Raw genomic sequence first — 17,727 nt, 5'->3', positions numbered from 1 at the left:
GAGGGCCATTTACACTGTGTTGGATCCGTGGCTTTCTCAGCAGACGGCCTAACAGTGGTGTCAGGCTCACATGATAAGACGATCAAGCTCTGGGATACCAAGACCGGATCGGAGATCCGCACACTCGAGGGTCATTCAGACTGGGTTGGATCCGTGGCCTTCTCAGCAGACAGCCTGACAGTAGTATCAGGCTCATATGATAAGACGATTAAGCTCTGGGATACTAAGACCAGGTCAGAGATCCGCACACTCAAGGGCCATTCAGACTTGGTTAGATCCGTGGTCTTCTCAACAGACGGCCTGATAGTGGCGTCAGGCTCATATGATGAGACAATCAAGCTCTGGGACGCAAAGACTGGGTTGGAGATCCGCACACTCGAGGGCCATTTACACTGTGTTGGATCTGTGGCTTTCTCAGCAGACGGCCTAACAGTGGTGTCAGGCTCAGATGATAAGATGATCAAGCTCTGGAATACTAAGACTGGGTTGGAGATCCGCACACTTGAGGGTCATTTAGGCTCAGTTGGATCTGTAGCCTTCTCAGCAGACGGTCTAATAGTAGCGTCAGGCTCACATGATAAGACAATTAAGCTTTGGAATGCCAAGACTGGATCGGAGATCCGCACACTCAGGGGCCATTTAGACTGGGTTGGATCTGTAGCCTTCTCAGCAGACGGCCTAACAGTGGCGTCAGGCTCACATGATAAGATGATCAAGCTCTGGGATGCTAAGACCGGGTCGGAGATCTGCACACTCGAGGGCCATTCAGACTCAATTAGATCCGTGGCCTTCTCAGCAGACGGCCTGACAGTGGCGTCAGGCTCACATGGTAAGACGATCAAGCTCTGGGATGCCAAGACCGGGTCGGAGATCCGCACACTCGAGGGCCATTCAGGCTCGGTTGGATCCGTGGCCTTCTCAGCAGACGGCCCGAATTTCCAGATAGCTATAGATGGCAATTGGGTCTTTTTTTCTGGTGAACGGCTTCTATGGCTTCCCCCATACCATCGCCACTTTACCTGTTCTAGCACCCTAAATGGTACCCTCGCTCTTGGGTATGGTGACGGTCGAGTCTTGATAATCGGGTTCCATCCACCGCCTTCTACTCATTCTATTTTCTAATCTCTTTACTAAAAGAGGGACTGGGTTGTAGGTCCTATATATGCCCATTTGGATGCTATTCGGTTTTTACTCTTGCCACATATTTTCCCCAGCTGAACCCGGAGTACCTAGCTACAAGTCAAGGGGTAAACACTCCGATCCCAGCTTTCTTCTGTGATAATGATATAGGATAATCGGGTGAAATTCTTACCTATTTTCTGAAATCCTTATGGCAGTCCTGTATCTGTCGGAGCATAATACATGGGACAACTTCTTGCAAGAAAACACTCAAAGCTCTGAGTGGTGACATGTTTATTGAGGAAAGCGGTGTTCAAACCCACTCTGATGATCTGACGTATCTGGTACCGAAATCTTGGTTACTGCTACACGCTTAATACGAAACTTTTTTTTTTCCTACAATACGGGTATTTGAGGCACTAGCCATAAATGGCTTAATGGCATCCTTAGGTTACGGTTTGGAAAACATTCTGTCCATATCAAAGGTAGAATGACATTTCGGGTGCGTCTGTATTCATACATCACGCTGACGAGATCAGCCTAAACACCGCCTTTCAAGAAAGCCATCTGCCTTCGTTGGTGAAGTGACGGGTATTCTAGCTTCCATACCTACGTACAGTCAAGACACTCCTTGGCATCTGATAAAAAAGACATGGTAGGGAAGACGGTAGATCCAGTAATTAACTTAACCCATCAGTAATACCCGAGTTCGCCTGCGGAGGCCGCTAATAGTCTTTGATTATTACTTGGTCTAACGGCCTGCGGGTCAATTATGAATTGCTATCCGGCCCAGATCTGCAAACCAGCCTTGGCATCGCAGAGGTTGATAATGCTGTTGTAAGAGCCTGGGACCACTAATTGCCTGTCTAGCTCTGCTCAGCGTTAACTGGTACAGGTTATGTAGAATGTTCTGGATTTTTAAAGTGGTAAAATCACAAATTATATAGGGACCATGGCCCCCAGGCCGTTGTTTTACAAAGAGATTAGAAAATACAGTAATTTAGAAGATGGTTAAGGAGCACTTGAAAAGTAGTATGCAGGACAGGATGAGACTCAATATTTTAACCACAAAAATGTCGAGCCGCCTGATCTATGACCAAGAACCACAGCATTGCCACTAGTAACTGCACATTGTCGCCCGAAAGTCAGGTGGAAGCCAGATCAAACGCTGCTTATTGCGAGTCACCCATTTCTCACGTATAAATATTTCAATCTCTGCAAGCTTGGGATTATCGACTTTCACCGCTCTGCTTTGAGATCTCAGCAAATTAGGCGGCAGCAAATCGCAAAGAGACAGCCGTCTTGGGTAGAGTCAGGGGATGACAAACGTTTACGCGTTCTGTGAGAGAGGTCACTCAATTTCATAGCATTGGTTTTGCGGGTCTCATAACACATGATGATAAAGCGTTCTTATGAACAAGCACTGGCTACAAAAAACCACTACATACGAGAACATCCTTCATGAGAGCCTGATTTAGCCTTATGGTTCGACCCGGACTCGAAGAGTGCCGGTGACGCGTCTGCACAAGCGTTGCTTACTATTCGCCTTTCTGTCTGTTCAGGGACTTTCCCCACACTGAGGACACAGGTTCGGCCATCAAATATCGCATCATAACCGGTAGGGGGAGATGGAGGTGGTAGCCTCACTAACAGCTCCGCTGCCTTAGGGTTTCCAGCCATTGATGCTGGTGTGTCAGATGCCGGGAAGGTGGAATCGACCTCGTTTCCAGTACAACGCCTTTTTCTTGATGATGATAACCTTAAGGGCATGGTGGTCGCGTTGGCCAGTAATAGCGTCGGAGAGTGCATTGACGCCATGCACAAACTGCCATGCTGACCAAGTTGGAAGCTTACGCAAGGGGTAACAGGCCCCCCAGGGACCAATGCTGCATGCCGTCATTTGTGTATTGTGATGCTGCACTTCTTCGAAGTGGACACCACCATCAACGCGGGTATGACAGGCGGTGGTCCCAGTAAAGTCTCGGTCCGTGGGCAACGCATCCCGCGGCACAACCAAGGTAGGCTGTAGGACGAGTCGGGATCCATTACCTCGAGAGGCCCGAGGCATCCAGGGCACCTTGAAGCGGACGTGCGATGTGCTGGGCAGTGGGGTAGGGGATATTGAGAAGGCCTCCGGACGCGCGTGAGCAAGCCCCTCCGCATCAATGTGGTGATCAAAGCGAAAGGGAAGCACGCCACCGCGATGGTCCAGATACTGGGCATACACCTCACAGAAATCATCAAACCCCTGAATCGTCCGGCCAGCGCCATGAAGGAAGTGATCGCAACCCTGTTTGTCTTCTGCCATGAGGGGGACGAAACTTGTCAGACTGTTCTTGAAGACAAATGGTCGGTGCATGGAGAGTGGGACATGGAATGGCGCCGGAGCTTCATCCTCGTCCAAGGTGCGCGTGTCAATGGCCGGCTGCGGGTAGGCGATGAGGTTGTGCGGGTGATCGGGCCTTAGCAGCACATCAAGATAGTACCTGCCGATATCCTGCACCATGATCGCCCAACGTACACCCCCGGTTGCGGTTGTATGGTGGTCAATGATGCGGGTCTCGAGGGTCAAGAGGTGCTGCATTTCGGGTGTCTGCAAGTATGGATTTGTGAGATTAATATCCACATATCCTTAGGAGGCAAGCAGGGATCGCGGGTCATCTGTCAGAGTTGAAACATGCTTCATAAGGTCGCTAATCAAAAAGTCCCATCCATCGTTTGATACGGGCATCTTTAGCGGGACATCAATGGACTGGTAGTGAAACTGGCTGAACAGATTATGCTCAAAAACAGGTGCGGAGAACCACAGGCTGCGTTGAGCATTACGATGGGTATATTCATCCCAGGATTCCACAGTGTCACAGTTGCTGGCAAGGGCTGCGAGCTGATGAACAAGCTCTGGATACGTAACCCGCCCCGAGAGGCCAGTGGCTCTGCGGATCTCATCCAGATGCTGTGAGCGGATTTGGCTGTTATCCTGCTCTGCCTCTGTAAGCGGCTTCGCCAGCTTCCTAAGAAAGTTCACTCGGGCCTGCCGTGCTCTTTCAGTAGTCCATCCAAGTGGACGCTTCTTATTGGCCTCTGCTTCAATTTGGGATAGTATTGCTTGGTCAAATATGCTGGAAGTAAGGCATAGACATGGCTCCTCTTCACCATGCAGGTCTTCCTCTCCCAAGATTTCTTGGTCGGTCACCCCAAGTTCTGAACCTGCCGTCGGCGCCTCGTTTGTGCGCTTGTTGTTTTGCGAGGCTGTGTCTGAGCTCACGAGCGGGGGCGTCTTGTCTCGGGGACCGTGTCCAGACATTGACGGGGCCGTAATTGGACTCTCTAAGGATGAATTGCTCTCGGGAGTGGTTGGGCGCGCGGGCACGAGCGTCTCATCCCGGGCACCGTGCCGAGATTTCAACGGGGCGGGTGGCATGTGAGACGTCAATGGTTCGCGCTGATCATAAGTATTGGTTGTGGCACATGGTGGCGTCGGAGAGGGTGGAAAGCTGCTGCTCGGGAGGCGTTGGTTAACCGGGGTAAACTGCACGCTCTGCCGCGAGCCAGAAAGGGAAGTCCTTCGGGTCGCAATCGGGGTTCTAGGAGCAGGTGTCTCATGCCGGGCATGGTGCCCGGGCGGAGTTTCTGAACGAGCATTGTTCGGTGTATGCTGGCGCTCCCAAGGGGGCGGCCCGGAAGCAACGGAGATGTAGCGACTGGACTGCTGAGGCGTAGGAGCTGGGGACTCTGAGGCCATGGTTTCAGCATACGATTGCGAGTTTTCAGGTACACTGGTCAGAGTACCGAGAACGCGGTCAATGAAGAGATTTTCCGCTGTAATCTCCTCGGGAGACGGGATTGACCAGTTCTGGCCGGCAAGCTTCAATGCCTGCTCAAGGTCCACCGTGCTAAGTGAAATCGTGGCTCTCTGCCCCTTGCGGCCATGTTTACTTTTCTTTGACTTCTGAACACGGTTTAGGATAGCACGATTAAGGGCGCCAATACCATCTTCCTACTTGTAGAACTTGTTGGTAAGGGTCTTTAGCGCACGGTGCCAATGCTGGCTGTTGTAGCATGTCAGAAGTGCACTTCCATAGTGTGGGTATCGCGACGGGACTTGTTGCTTGGCCGCTTCCCCTGACAGTTTGTTTCGTCTCACCCAATCACGCGCTGCCTGATACTCGGGAAATCTCTCCTGGTACTCATCGGTTTCCGAATACTCCTTGAAACCAGCGATATATGCAGGACCGAGATTCTCCAAACCAACCAAGGCCTGCAACAGTTGTTCCACTGCGGGCCTGAATGTAGCGGCTGTGATCGAATGTGCCTGCTTGAAGTAGTCAAGGTAATCAGCACGTGGTAGTGTTCGATACTTTGCTTTAAGTTCCACGAGAAGCTCTCCAAAGGTGTGGACAGGGACATCACCTAAAGTGCTGTCTAAAGGGAGCTCGCTCCAATCAGCACATCCCACGAGAGGACGATGAGCCTACTTACTAATAGTCTGTGGCCGGCATTGTGGGGGCCAATTCTGCCCCCCGGCTGTTAATCCAGGACGACTGCCACTGGTATGTACCGCTCTCAATTCAGTGCAGTTCCAGATTAAGTGTTCAAACACAATCGAGGATTCTATATACTCTCCATTTACGACACGTTAGAATGTGTAGGGCTGACTCCTGGCTATGATAGGGATATCACCGACTGGGGGCTAGAGGTCTACTGTACTACAGTATCAGAAAGCACCGTGGATTGGGTGACGCGCCAAACTACAGTCGGCGGAAGTGGACGGCATCGGCGAGGTAAAAAAAGGGGGTAAATTAAATGAGCCCTGAGTGCGGGATTGTGTACCTCTGCAGGACGGTCGGATATACATTTCCTCCAAGAGGATCCGTACACACTCCTACATCATAAGACAACTTGGAGGTCATTGTAGGCTTTGACCCTGGTCCCGCACTTTTGTGTGCGATGCTTGAATACTCCAGACAGGGACTGTTTCATTCTCCACTCTTCTGCAACACCAGGAGTAGAACTTTGCACGGCTCGGTGGGCAGGCAAGGGGGAGAGTTTCTCCAGGGAAGAATGATCTAAGAATAACTACTCCGTATATGCCCTTGGTTCGGAGAGCAGATCCCGATTGAGAAGTGACAGCAGAGGGCCGGGCTGTTCGATGCGGATCCAGATCTCGAGGGTCTCTCTCCCCTGTAATCTTATCGCAACCCCTGAAGGATAGGTGCCATGGCAGGCATTTAGGGGTAGACAGTTGATCGTGGCAGAAGTGGGACACTGCGGCTAGACACTCTGCCATCGAATAATATCAGATTCAGGTCAAAACGATGATGTTGACGATGATGGTATCTTGGATGTCACAGATGATGCTGACCCCCAGCATGGGGACTGACTCCCTCCCTGTGACCGCAAAGCAAACCAAACCAACCAGGGAAGCGAGGAGTGATGGATTCGTCATTTGTGGCTGTCGCAATCTCTCCTTCAGATTGTCGATGGATTTTCATTGGTGGAGGAAAAGGCAAAGTGGCTCCGCTGGTGGATCTTAGTCAGTCAATCACTGCTTGGTGTGGCCTGGCGGTGAATTTCTGCCGCTTTCCATTTGCTCTCGCTGTTTGCTTCACTGCCCACTAGTTAAGAGTGCCTTCACTGAACTTATCTCTCATCCACCATGGCTTCAACTACACTAACTGGGGGAGGGGGAACTGGTCACCAGACAGCAACAACGCGCAAGAAAATGATGCTAGTGCTTTTTTCTTCCGCTAAATATAGCGTCGAAAACCAGAAAACACCACCTCTGGTTTGCCACGCGATTTCCCGATTCCCGGACTTCCAGCCCGGGTGGATCTCTTTTGTTGATAACTTGATATTAACCTTCATTACCGGGTGGAACTGACTGCACTAACACTACCTGACCCAGGGTCCTCTCGTGCTCTCCACTATGAACCTGTGGGAAAACATAAACTCTTCCCCATCGCCTGCTTGCTGGCTTACCCTGCTGGCTGGCTTGCCTGTTGATCACTTTTCGCTTCGCGTCAAACACTGGCCCCGCCATTCTTTCCCGAGTGTCGTCATTCTCACCGTGTGTTCGCTCGATCGTCGCTCTGCCATGTCTTTCTGACATTTCACCCGGTGTAAGCGAGAAACAGTATCTGATCCAACCTCCCTCCCCCGCGCCTTTCTCGAACATCCAACATATAATCCGCCATGGGCCGAGAAAGCGCCCATCGACGGCGCTCGTACCCGACCATGTTCACCCGCAAACCGACCAACATCTTCGCCCTGATCCTGCTGTTCGTCATTGGCGCCTCGATCTTCAAAGTGGAGTTGGGAAACGGCCCCTTCGACCCGCGATCCCTGTACCGTCTGGATCTCCATCATAAAGAATCCGATCACTGGGAGTGGGAGACTACGACTCGCTTTGCGCGCTTACAACCGTACCAAGTCGATGATGACCACATCTGCGATTCGTTCCCGACCTATCTGCTCCCGCGCATCCAGATCGTGCTGAAGATCGGGGCGTCCGAGCCGCTGGATCGCGTCAAAGCCCATTTGTCCACCGTCACTCGCTGCATTTCCAACCTCATTGTGGTCTCCGACCGGGAGTCAGAGCTTCAAGGCCATCATGTGCACGACGTGCTAGCCACGCTGCCAGAATCTTTCCGAGCCAACGTGTCCGACTTTGACGCGTACGAGGCCCTACAGAATGGCCGAATGAAATCGGTGGCGGGTTCCCAAGGGTGGCGACTCGACCGCTTCAAATTCTTGCCCATGGTGGAACGAGCGCATGAGATCAACCCGACCGCGGATTGGTTTGTCTTCATCGAATCCGACACCTATGTTGTCTGGGACAATATGTTCCGCTTCCTCGACCAATTCGACCCCTCCGCGCCCTTGTACATGGGATCTCCGGCGCCGGGACGACCGCTGGCTCACGACGAGATCTCCTATTTCGCCTATGGCGGCTCCGGTTTCGTGCTTTCAACGGCTGCAGTCAAGAAATTGATGGCGCGAGAGACCGGGCCCCACGGAGAATATACGCAGCCGCCGCTCAGCCAGCAATACGAGGAGTTAGTCAAGGCAGATTGTTGTGGGGATTCGATCCTCGGCTGGGCGTTGCATGAGAAAGGCGTAGAGCTCTCAGGATTCTGGCCCATGTTCAACCCCCATCCTCTCCACGGCATTCCGTTCGACGCGAGCCAGTATTGCCAGCCCGTCATCAGTATGCACAAGACCTTGATCTCGGATCTGGCTGGGTTGATGCACTTTGAGACTCAACGCGATCGCAGTGTAGGTGATGCGCTTTCCCGCCCCTTTGGTCCCCTCAACTAAATCACTTTGTCTGGCAGGAACCTCTTCTGTATGCGGATCTATTCGATTATCTGAAACTGGGCACCTTTGATGAGCGCCTCGACTGGGACAACGGCGATTGGGGTGGCTGGCAGGAACCTCCCGAGAACCCCGGTCATGCCTCCTTCGATGCTTGTCGGGCTGCGTGCCACGAGCACCCGGACTGTCTAAGTTTCACGTATGACTCGACCGGACACTGCGTTTTCGTGCGGACTGTGCGACTGGGGGCCAAGAAGCTGCTTGATGATGCCAGCACGCGGCTGTCATCGGGATGGGACCTGGAGAAGATCCAGCACTGGCGCAATGGGCATCAGTGTGAGAAGCCGCTGTGGGTGAAGCCAAGCACGACGCGCAAATTCTGAATGGCCGGAAGAGTCTTATCAAGAGAAGAAACGGCGTTAGGACATTATTTTTTTTTTTCATCTGGGATTTCTCATGGCATTGACGAATGTAAATATGAACTGATACCATAGCACTGTATATGTGACATCTTACGATAGTTTATAATCAGATACCTATCACTGACTGCATTTGTCGGACGGATTGACAATTGACTGAGGGGTAATAACTTATCGCAGCCGAGAGCGCCATTGGCCACTTTACCAGAAGGGGACAAAGTCGCGCGGTGCGGTGCTCTTGGTCTAACGTATCTTATCGTCTGGCGGCTTTGGCTTGGCTTATCGTTTAATGGGCGGGCGACATCGGCCACTTCCTACTGGCATACTGGGCAGTAGGTTTACCGCACCCGGGGAGCTTTCGCCCACTTTTACTGGTAGAAAATTGGGGGTCATTCCGCCGTTTCCGAGATTCCGATGCTGTTCCGAATGAGGAAAGAGAACCGCCGAGTAGAAGTACATTGAAAGCCACAGCTACAGCTTATTGTCTCGACTCTCCATAAATTCCCTCCAGCTTCCCCCCTCGCATCTTCACTTTTGTTTCGAGCTGTCATTTCTTTTCGTCTCTCACCCTTCCATTCTCTGTCTTCTTTCTTTCCCCCTGAGACCCTTCTTACCCTCACATCATGGTCTTCACCCCTCATCCTTTAGCTATCCTCTCTGAGGAGGAGACCAACATTGCTCGCGATGTCATTTTGGCCGAGCACCCCAACACAGTCATTGACTTTCGTGAGATCTACTTATCAGAGCCTCCCAAGTCTGAGCTTCTCGAATTCCTCGCCCTTGAACACTCCGGTCGCTTGAGCCCGACTTCGCGCCGTCCCGCTCGTCTGGCCCTGTGCCAGTACGATGTCATTGGATCCGACCGCATTCCTTCCTTCAACGAGTCGGTCGTTGATGTGGGCGCGCGCCGGCGGGTCAAGCACCAAGTAGTGGGCAAGAAACACCATGCCTCGTTGACCTTGTATGAACCCTCAAAGCTTTCTTCCCGCCGAAAACACATTCCTAATCTCGTTTTGGTGTAATTAGGAGCGAATTCGATACCCTTGTTGAACGTTGCTTTGCATCTCCTCTGTTTCGCGAAGCTCTCCAGGACTTTGATCTCCCTCCTGGCTTTGAGGTGACGATCGAGCCCTGGCCCTATGGTGGTTTGGATTACACCGACGAGCCCCGTCGCTACTTCCAGGGGTTGTGCTTTGCGACCAACAAGAGCCACAACAACCCCGATTCCAACTTCTACTCTTACCCCCTCCCGTTAATCCCGGTCATGGATGCGCTGACCCAGGAGATCATCCGGGTCGACCGTCCGGCCACGGGTGGCAAGGGCGACGGCCTGACCGACCAAACATTCAAGCGGGACATCATTGGCCACTGCAAGGATTCGGACTACGTGCCCGAGCTGGTCCCGGGCGGGATGCGCAAGGATCTCAAGCCGCTGAACGTGGTGCAGCCCGAAGGTCCCTCCTTCAAGATTACCAACGAGTCGTTGGTCGAATGGCAGAAGTGGCGATTCCGGGTCGCCTTCAACCCCCGGGAAGGTGCCACGATCCATGATGTTTGGTATGATGGTCGCAGTGTCATGCACCGTCTGAGTATCAGTGAGATGGTAAGTTATTGGTGGATATCAGAGGATGCGTTGGTGCTGACTGCGATAGACTGTGCCATATGCCGATCCCCGACCCCCCTTCCACCGCAAACAGGCCTTTGACTTTGGCGACGGTGGTGGTGGTAACATGGCCAACAACCTCTCTATTGGATGCGACTGCCTCGGTGTGATCAAGTACTTTGATGCGGTCATTACTGGGGCTGATGGCAAGGCGCAGAAGCTCCCGAATGCCATTTGCTTGCACGAACAAGACAATGGCATTGGCTGGAAGCACTCCAACTGGCGCACGGGTCGCGCCGTGGTGACCCGTCACCGTGAGCTGGTGGTGCAGTTCATCATCACCCTGGCCAACTACGAGTACATTTTCGCCTACAAGTTCGATCAGTCGGGGGGCATCACGGTGGAGGCGCGCGCCACCGGTATCCTCAACGTGGTGAACATCGATGCGGGCAAGACCAGTGACTACGGGAACGTGGTCAGTGGGGGTGTGTTGGCCCAGAACCACCAGCACATCTTCTGTGTCCGCATCGATCCGGCGATTGACGGGAACAACAACTCGGTCCAGGTCGAGGAATCGCACCCCGTGCCCATGAACGAGGCCACCAACCCCATGGGCAACTACTACAAGGTCACCAACGAGACGCTGGAGCGAGCAGGCTGGCTGGACGCTGCTCCCGACCTCAATCGGACGATCAAGATGGTCAACCCCCACAAGATCAACCCTATCAGCCAGAAGCCGGTGGGATACAAGTTTATTCCTCTGGCGACCCAGCGCCTGCTGGCGGATCCCAACTCAGTCCAGGCCCGGCGTGCGCAGTTTGCGCAGCATCACGTCTGGGTCACTAAGTACCGGGATGGCGAGCTGTACGCTGGTGGCCGGTACACGCTGCAGAGTCAGGAGGAGATTGAAGGTGTTTCGGATGCAGTCAAGCGAGGCGACTCGGTCAAGGACACCGACGTGGTGGTTTGGAGCACGTTTGGCATTACTCACAACCCTCGCGTGGAGGATTGGCCTGTGATGTAAGTGGATCTAAATCATTGGTACCAAGTGTTCACCATACTAACGAGTCATCAGGCCGGTGGAGATCTTCCAGCTCATGATCCGCCCGGCGGACTTCTTCACGGCCAACCCGTCGCTGGATGTGCCCTCGGACCGCAATGTGTCCTCGCGGATCGTGGATAAGGAGTGCTGCCGCAAGGCGCACATCTAGACTGGACTATGGATGACTTATGACTATGAAATGTATATGTATTGATTTGTGTATGGATTTGAATTTGGATACTCAGGCACATTAGTAGGAACGATATTGGCAGCTCAGAGCCATTTAGTGGGGATATACAGGGCTGAATGCAAATTGTCACCTACGAACTCGGACTGCAAGCGACGATCTCATGGTGAATGGTAAATGCAATTTTATGATAGGATTGCCAGTGATAGAGTAGCCCACCGGACTGCGTGCTTAACGATTTATGTAGTCTCGGATTTGCTCGGAACAAACATTCCGCACCGCCTCCCGCAAGCCTTTCCGAACTAGTTTTTCTTGTCTTGCGGTCTCCCCAATTCAATTCACCCTCACCCTAAGACGCACCTAGTCTCGCAAGCAAGAGCCTCTCTGCAGGTTGAGCCTCACCTCGGAACTCTTGCTGTCAAACCTCATGGAAAGTACCGAGCAGCATCAGTATCAGCATGCTAAGCGAGAGCGAGCACCAGGAGGCAAAGAGCAGCAACACACCCCGGAACCTCCTCGGAGCAAGAAACGGGCTAAATATACGCAGGTTGCTTGGTGGGTTTTTTTTTTTTTTTTTTTCCCTTATGTGTTTTTCTCTTGTGGTTCAGGCTCTTTTTGGCTGGCTACTCTGACTACTCTGCACATACCACCAAGTCTTCACCCGACTTGACAACCTCCCTTCCCTTTCATCGTGCACTGAGCAATGCAGATGGATCACCTCCCTCCCCTTTCATCGTGCACTCAGCATCATACCTACCTACACTAACCAATCGAAACAGCAACGAATGCAAACGCCGCAAACTAAAATGCAGCGGCGAGACCGTCTGTTCGCGCTGCGTGCGGGACCAGGTCCGTTGCGTATATGCGCCGAATGCTCATGCGGCGGGGTACACTTCGCTTCCGAATACCCCTCGATTTAGGGCTGAAGCGGGGGTGGGGAAGGAGACTAGCAGTGATAGGTAGGGTCGTGATGTCTGACGGGTGGATGGCGTGGCTGACCCTGTGTAGGATCCTTTCGACACGGTTACGCACAGTGGATTTGCAGATTGAGGCGCTGCAAAGGGAGATGCGGGCTATGGCTGCTAGAATGAGGGTTCTGGAGGGGCAGAATGGGGGGCCTGATGGTGGTGGTGGTGGTGCTGGAGTGACCACCCCGGCCAATCACATCCCCACGACCGTCTCGACTATTTCCTCTACTTCGGCGCGTGCGGGCCTGCATCGCATCATGAACCGGCCCAAATCGCCCACCTATATCGGTCCGACGAGTGCGGAGTTTGGAATTGTGGGGTCAGAGCGGAAGAGACCTCTGCCCGCGGGTGATGCTGAGGGCGAGGAGGAGGGAAATGATGATGATGATGATGATGGTGATGACGATGAAGACGAGGAGTTAGAGTCCACGGCTGCACCGAGTCCTCTTCCCGCTGGTGATGGCGATGGCGATCCGTTACACTGTCTCGGGCTGACGGAGGCGTTGCGGCTGGTCACCGTGTATGAACACACCGTGGGGCTGATCTACCCCTGTGTGGATCTGGACAGTGTGCGGGCGTATGTGGTGGACTACTTTCGCGACGGGGGCCTGTCCAAGTCTCCTGCGGTCGTGGGCGCAGCTGAGGACGACTGGTTCTTTGCGCGAGATGCAGAGGTACTGAAGATTCTCCTTGCTACTGCGCTGTTGGCTGAGTCGCATGGACGCAGCGAGCGGGCAGCCTTGCTGGCCGATCGCGTGGAGGATCAGTTTGGCACCCGCATGAAGGTGCCGGAGGTGGATATGAAAGAGTTGTTGATTCTAGTTTTGCTGGTAAGTGTTGCGATTATTGCTTTGCTCTGGACTCGCTAGGCGTGTCGCATGCTGAAAAGGTTATCGCGGTATCCAGTCAATCTTTCATGCCTACCGTGACGACGAGGTCATCGCCTGGCGAACCATTGGTCTGGCGGTGCGCGGATCCATGCAGTTAGGGCTGCACTGCCAGGAGACCTGGCTTAAGACCCGCGGCGTCTTTCCCGGCGAACTGCACCGCACCTGGGCCAGTCGGCTCTTCTGGTGCATCTACGTGCTGGACCGCAAGTGGTCGTTCGGCACTGGCCTGCCTTTCGCCATCCAAGACGCAGACATGGACACCAATCTCCCCGAGCCCGGCACCGCCACCCCCTACCTGACCTGCATGATCTCCTACGCCCGCCTGAGCTCCAAGATCTGGGGTCTGGTCGTTGGCTGGCGCACACGGCCCCGCGCCGCCACCACCGACTACTGCGCCTACCTCGACTTCCAGGTTCAGCAATGGATCCAGTCTATCCCCGCCGAACTGCGCTTCGACCCCTCCCACCGCGCCGCCGCCGCCGCCGCCGGCGGCGACTCCTCGACCCACGCAGACAGTATGATGACTCTGCAGGTCCTGCTGGCGCTGCAAGCCAACCAGCTCCGGATTCTCGTCTACCGGCAATATTTGTTAAGCAGTGAGAGCATCGCCGACAGCGCCGCCGGCGCCTCCATCGCCGTGGAGACCGCCAAGAGCACCATCCACATGCTGGACTACTTCAGTCGCGTCTCCGATATCTACTACCAACGCCCCGAGCCCTTCAACTACTTTCTTCTCTCGGCCCTGGCCGCCCTCTTCCTGGCCGTGTTGCATGCACCCGCCCGGTTCCGTCAGGTCTGTCGTCCGGAGTTCTATAAGGCGGTCGAGATGGTGAGGAGGTCGTCGACACGAGCACGAACCTCGCGCCGTCTGCAGAAGATCATACGGAGTTTGAAGCTCATCAGGCTGAATTTGAATCTCGGCAAGGGCGGGACCAAATACCTTTCGGCCGATCGAACTCGCACAGGTCCCCCGGAGTCTCTTCCCGGTGGTGCGACCGCGGCAGCGGCAGCAGCCTTCGCGGACGCGCAGGGCTATCCCCCAGCCCACTTCCCTCCGACCCAATCGCATCGCGCTGGAGCAGGAGTTGCCGCAGGGGCAGGAGCCGGAACCGGAGGCCATCTTCCCCCCCATATGACGCAGATACCCTGGTCATTAGCCTCAACCGCCGGGCATCCGGATGGTTCCAGTGCGCCAGGGGACCACGGTCAGAACCACAACAGTTGTGAGGATTTGACGAGTTTCTTTGAGATGGCGGGCGGCTTGTACTTCGATCCGCAGGTGCAGGGCAGTGGGGAGGGGGTGGCCGTGTTGGCGGAGGGGTTGGGGGGGGAGTCGGCTGCTGAGGATGAGGCGTTGACGAGGGTTATGGTGGATCTTTTGTGATGTTTCTTACCCTAGCCGTGTCATCATCTCCTATACACCAGTTAGTGCAATGGGGGTAGAGTAGCAGTAGTTCATCAACTAGTACTGAATAGGTAAGTATAAACTGATCTACGAAGGCTGTGAGCAGTTGTATATACCTATCTAGCGATCTCTAGAAGTTTCAAATGAGTTCTTAACTTGTATGATTCTCAATATTGATTATAAGAGTTTAGTTATGGCAAGGGACTCACTTTTCCACTATATATACAGTGTGGACCTACATAGTATATGGATAGTGTATAGAGATACTATATGTGAGTGGGGAAGAGGTAATTCAATGTGACAAAAGACATCATCTTCAGACTGAGTCTGCTACCTTTCACCCTGCAGTAAGCACTCCACCGGAGCAGACTGCGACTACTGCTATGCTACATCCCACATCCTTCCCGCATACTGCAACAAATCTCCCATTGGATCCCACTGGTGGAACTCAATCTTGAACTCTTCTCCCCCCCTCCCTTAATGCTTGTCCCGGTGGGATCACCAGTAACAACCAAAGCAAGTGTCGATCTCGGAATTCCCGCAGGCACGAAGGGCTTGGTGGGATGAGTCTTTGGCTGGCGCGTGACTATCAGGCTGACAGCCGTGCCTCACGTGGAGTACAGATTTGTGGGGGCCCGGGTTGATGCAAGGACCTGCAGTGGCGCGCTTGTGGCGCATAGTACTGTACTGGAGTCTTCTAGTGTTGAGTATGAGGTTGATGATATCGCGGAATCGAAAACAAATCCTTTCATTTCCGCTCTCTGCGAGAGATGTTCACTCTGGACTACTCCCCATTGATCCTTGTGGACTACACTATCTGCCACAAGCGTTGTGTCAATGTCTGGTCCTGACAAGCAAACCCTGTTATTTAAAGATGTGACATCCGACCGGTGAGTTTGACCAGACAGAAATAGTGGTCCAAGTGTTTCATCGATGTCCACTGACTCCAGCTCTGCACGGAACCTCGGCCTGAACGGGACAAGATGGCCGCCACACGGACCCCTGACATGGTGGATTTGGTCGGATTGTTGTATGAGGAGGAGCTACCCTGGCAATAATAGTACCTCGGAGTACTTGACTCGTTTCTCCAAAGCATTCGAGTCAACAATTCCTCGAATTGGATACAATCAAACCCCATTCTGCAGGGCAATTGCTAGTTTATTGTTATAGGGCGGAGGTTCTGTAACCGCCACTTCGTATTAACCCGAGACGCTAAACTCTCGGTAGTCACCAGTGCCGCAACAGTGCCGGCAGATTCACTAGTTACTTTGTACTCTACTTGCATACTCCCCCGGGATTTTTCTATTTCCACTACTCCGTCTTGAAACCTCCAAAGTATCACGGAGCCAGCTCCGTATGCTCCAACTGTCTCAACACCACCACTGGCAATCTCGAGACATCCGTGACAGCCTCCAGTCCGGCGGCACCAGCACCCCTGACTCGAGTAACTTTACCAGAGCTATATAATCACCTCCCCGAAACCAGAAATATGATGGAGCAAGCAACGATCGTCGCAGCAAGCAGCTTCAGCCGGTCACCATGAACTCTCTTCTCACTGCCCTGTCAGTGCCGCTGCTGGCAGGTCTGGCTCAAGGCTACGCCGATCCCGGCTCCTGCTCCGGCTCCTGCAACGTCCATGACCCAGGCCTGATTGTCAGAGAGTCGGATGGCCTGTACTTCCGCTTCTCGACGGGTAATGAGATTTCCTATGCCTCTGCCTCTTCCATCGAGGGTCCCTGGACCGCCATTGGATCTGTGGTGCCGGCGGGATCCAAGATCGACCTCGACGGAAACACCGACCTCTGGGTGAGTGGTTGCATCCCATGGGGGTCCCCAGTCAATTAGTCCTAACCATTTGAGAAAAAAAAAAGGCTCCGGACTTGAGTTATGTGGATGGAACCTACTATTGTCTGTATTCTGTCTCGACCTTTGGCTCGCAAGACTCCGCCATTGGGGTTGCCTCCTCGACCACGATGGAGCTGAACACCTGGACCGACCATGGTTCCGTGGGCGTCGCCTCCTCTTCGTCGAAGGACTACAACGCCATCGACGGCAACCTGCTGATCGACGGTGACTCCTACTATCTGCAGTTTGGCTCCTTCTGGGACGACATTTACCAGGTCGAGATGGCCTCCCCCCTCAAGACGGCCGGGTCCGCCTCGTACAACATCGCCTACAATGCGACGGGCACCCACTCGGAGGAAGGGTCCTATCTGTTCAAGTACGGCAGCTACTACTACCTCTTCTTCTCGTCGGGCATCTGCTGTGGCTACGACACCTCCCGTCCGGCCCAGGGCGAGGAGTACAAGATCATGGTCTGTCGCTCCAGCTCGGCGACCGGGGGATTTGTACGTTCTCTTTACTTTCGATGATAATGATGCGAGATGGAAAGCTGACCCCCCCGCAGGTGGACAAGAATGGCAACTCCTGCACGGAGAGCGGTGGCACGATTGTGCTCGCTAGTCACGGCACGGTCTATGGACCTGGTGGACAGTAAGTCGCGGTGGGGAGCGGGATTGGAGGAATATCACTGACATTCACAGGGGCGTGTACGACGATCCGACCCATGGCCCGGTGCTCTACTACCACTACGTCGACACAACTATCGGGTATGCGGATGATGAGAAGCTGTTTGGTTGGAACACGATCGACTTTTCGAGTGGCTGGCCTGTTGTGTAGTAGAGGGCGGACTGAAGGAGGGAGGAGGGATGCTTGATGCAGGGCTTGTATATAGGATGATGGGAGGTACAGATGTAAATAAAGTCACTGCTTGTGACGGT

The 17,727-nt window shown here is 53.6% G+C and overlaps 7 protein-coding genes across 7 annotated transcripts in view; 5 read left to right on the top strand and 2 right to left on the bottom strand.

The window, feature by feature from the left end:
- BP01DRAFT_75861 (putative wd40 protein) overlaps positions 1–265 on the top strand; it is a 5,042-nt gene extending 4,777 nt beyond the window's left edge. Inside the window, exon 4 of the mRNA XM_025580083.1 lies at positions 4–265. Coding sequence (XP_025435333.1) covers positions 4–74 — 71 coding nt within the window. The 3' untranslated portion in view covers positions 75–265. The remainder of the gene's footprint in view (positions 1–3) is intronic.
- A 2,547-nt stretch (positions 266–2,812) lies between these two features.
- Positions 2,813–3,703, bottom strand: BP01DRAFT_378916 (uncharacterized protein; the record flags this gene model as incomplete). Its single annotated transcript, XM_025577110.1, has 1 exon — positions 2,813–3,703. The coding sequence occupies one exon, from the start codon at positions 3,701–3,703 to the stop codon at positions 2,813–2,815; it is 891 nt and encodes a 296-aa protein (XP_025435332.1).
- BP01DRAFT_400709 (uncharacterized protein) lies at positions 3,422–5,618 on the bottom strand (the record flags this gene model as incomplete). Its single annotated transcript, XM_025578587.1, has 3 exons — positions 3,422–5,068; positions 5,264–5,537; positions 5,599–5,618. 3 exons carry the CDS (start codon positions 5,616–5,618, stop codon positions 3,752–3,754), a joined length of 1,611 nt encoding a protein of 536 aa, XP_025435331.1. The 3' UTR covers positions 3,422–3,751.
- Positions 5,619–7,156: 1,538 nt separating this feature from the next.
- BP01DRAFT_75843 (glycosyltransferase family 31 protein) lies at positions 7,157–8,852 on the top strand. Its single transcript, XM_025580082.1, has 2 exons — positions 7,157–8,394; positions 8,454–8,852. Exons 1-2 carry the CDS (start codon positions 7,312–7,314, stop codon positions 8,814–8,816), a joined length of 1,446 nt encoding a protein of 481 aa, XP_025435330.1. The 5' UTR covers positions 7,157–7,311; the 3' UTR covers positions 8,817–8,852.
- A 510-nt stretch (positions 8,853–9,362) lies between these two features.
- Positions 9,363–11,829, top strand: BP01DRAFT_332265 (putative copper amine oxidase). The gene is made up of 4 exons (XM_025573081.1): positions 9,363–9,813; positions 9,879–10,455; positions 10,505–11,475; positions 11,531–11,829. The coding sequence occupies exons 1-4, from the start codon at positions 9,476–9,478 to the stop codon at positions 11,664–11,666; spliced, it is 2,022 nt and encodes a 673-aa protein (XP_025435329.1). The 5' UTR covers positions 9,363–9,475; the 3' UTR covers positions 11,667–11,829.
- Positions 11,830–12,041: 212 nt separating this feature from the next.
- Positions 12,042–14,926, top strand: BP01DRAFT_332262 (transcription factor domain-containing protein; the record flags this gene model as incomplete). The annotated part of the gene is made up of 4 exons (XM_025573080.1): positions 12,042–12,239; positions 12,464–12,643; positions 12,693–13,482; positions 13,559–14,926. The coding sequence occupies exons 1-4, from the start codon at positions 12,112–12,114 to the stop codon at positions 14,924–14,926; spliced, it is 2,466 nt and encodes an 821-aa protein (XP_025435328.1). The 5' UTR covers positions 12,042–12,111.
- Positions 14,927–16,272: 1,346 nt separating this feature from the next.
- BP01DRAFT_352837 (arabinan endo-1,5-alpha-L-arabinosidase) lies at positions 16,273–17,726 on the top strand. The gene is made up of 4 exons (XM_025574030.1): positions 16,273–16,753; positions 16,819–17,295; positions 17,355–17,440; positions 17,491–17,726. Exons 1-4 carry the CDS (start codon positions 16,487–16,489, stop codon positions 17,624–17,626), a joined length of 966 nt encoding a protein of 321 aa, XP_025435327.1. The 5' UTR covers positions 16,273–16,486; the 3' UTR covers positions 17,627–17,726.
- Position 17,727: the final 1 nt, after the last annotated feature.

This window comes from Aspergillus saccharolyticus, assembly GCF_003184585.1.
Source record: "Aspergillus saccharolyticus JOP 1030-1 unplaced genomic scaffold BP01scaffold_2, whole genome shotgun sequence".
Classification (NCBI taxonomy): Eukaryota; Fungi; Ascomycota; class Eurotiomycetes; order Eurotiales; family Aspergillaceae; genus Aspergillus; species Aspergillus saccharolyticus.
Note: the sequence above shows the minus strand (reverse complement) of the source record. Positions and strands in the feature narration are given on the sequence as shown.

What these genes read in the sequence shown, in the direction of transcription:
- BP01DRAFT_75843 (XM_025580082.1), top strand. Translation starts at nt 7,312, where the DNA reads ATGGGCCGAGAAAGCGCCCATCGACGGCGCTCGTACCCGACCATGTTC. An exon ending in AGACTCAACGCGATCGCAGT is followed by an intron (nt 8,395 to 8,453) that starts GTAGGTGATGCG and finishes TTTGTCTGGCAG; the next exon opens with GAACCTCTTCTGTATGCGGA.
- BP01DRAFT_332265 (XM_025573081.1), top strand. Translation starts at nt 9,476, where the DNA reads ATGGTCTTCACCCCTCATCCTTTAGCTATCCTCTCTGAGGAGGAGACC. An exon ending in CACCATGCCTCGTTGACCTT is followed by an intron (nt 9,814 to 9,878) that starts GTATGAACCCTC and finishes TGGTGTAATTAG; the next exon opens with GAGCGAATTCGATACCCTTG. An exon ending in GTCTGAGTATCAGTGAGATG is followed by an intron (nt 10,456 to 10,504) that starts GTAAGTTATTGG and finishes TGACTGCGATAG; the next exon opens with ACTGTGCCATATGCCGATCC.
- BP01DRAFT_352837 (XM_025574030.1), top strand. Translation starts at nt 16,487, where the DNA reads ATGAACTCTCTTCTCACTGCCCTGTCAGTGCCGCTGCTGGCAGGTCTG. An exon ending in ACGGAAACACCGACCTCTGG is followed by an intron (nt 16,754 to 16,818) that starts GTGAGTGGTTGC and finishes GAAAAAAAAAAG; the next exon opens with GCTCCGGACTTGAGTTATGT. An exon ending in GCTCGGCGACCGGGGGATTT is followed by an intron (nt 17,296 to 17,354) that starts GTACGTTCTCTT and finishes ACCCCCCCGCAG; the next exon opens with GTGGACAAGAATGGCAACTC.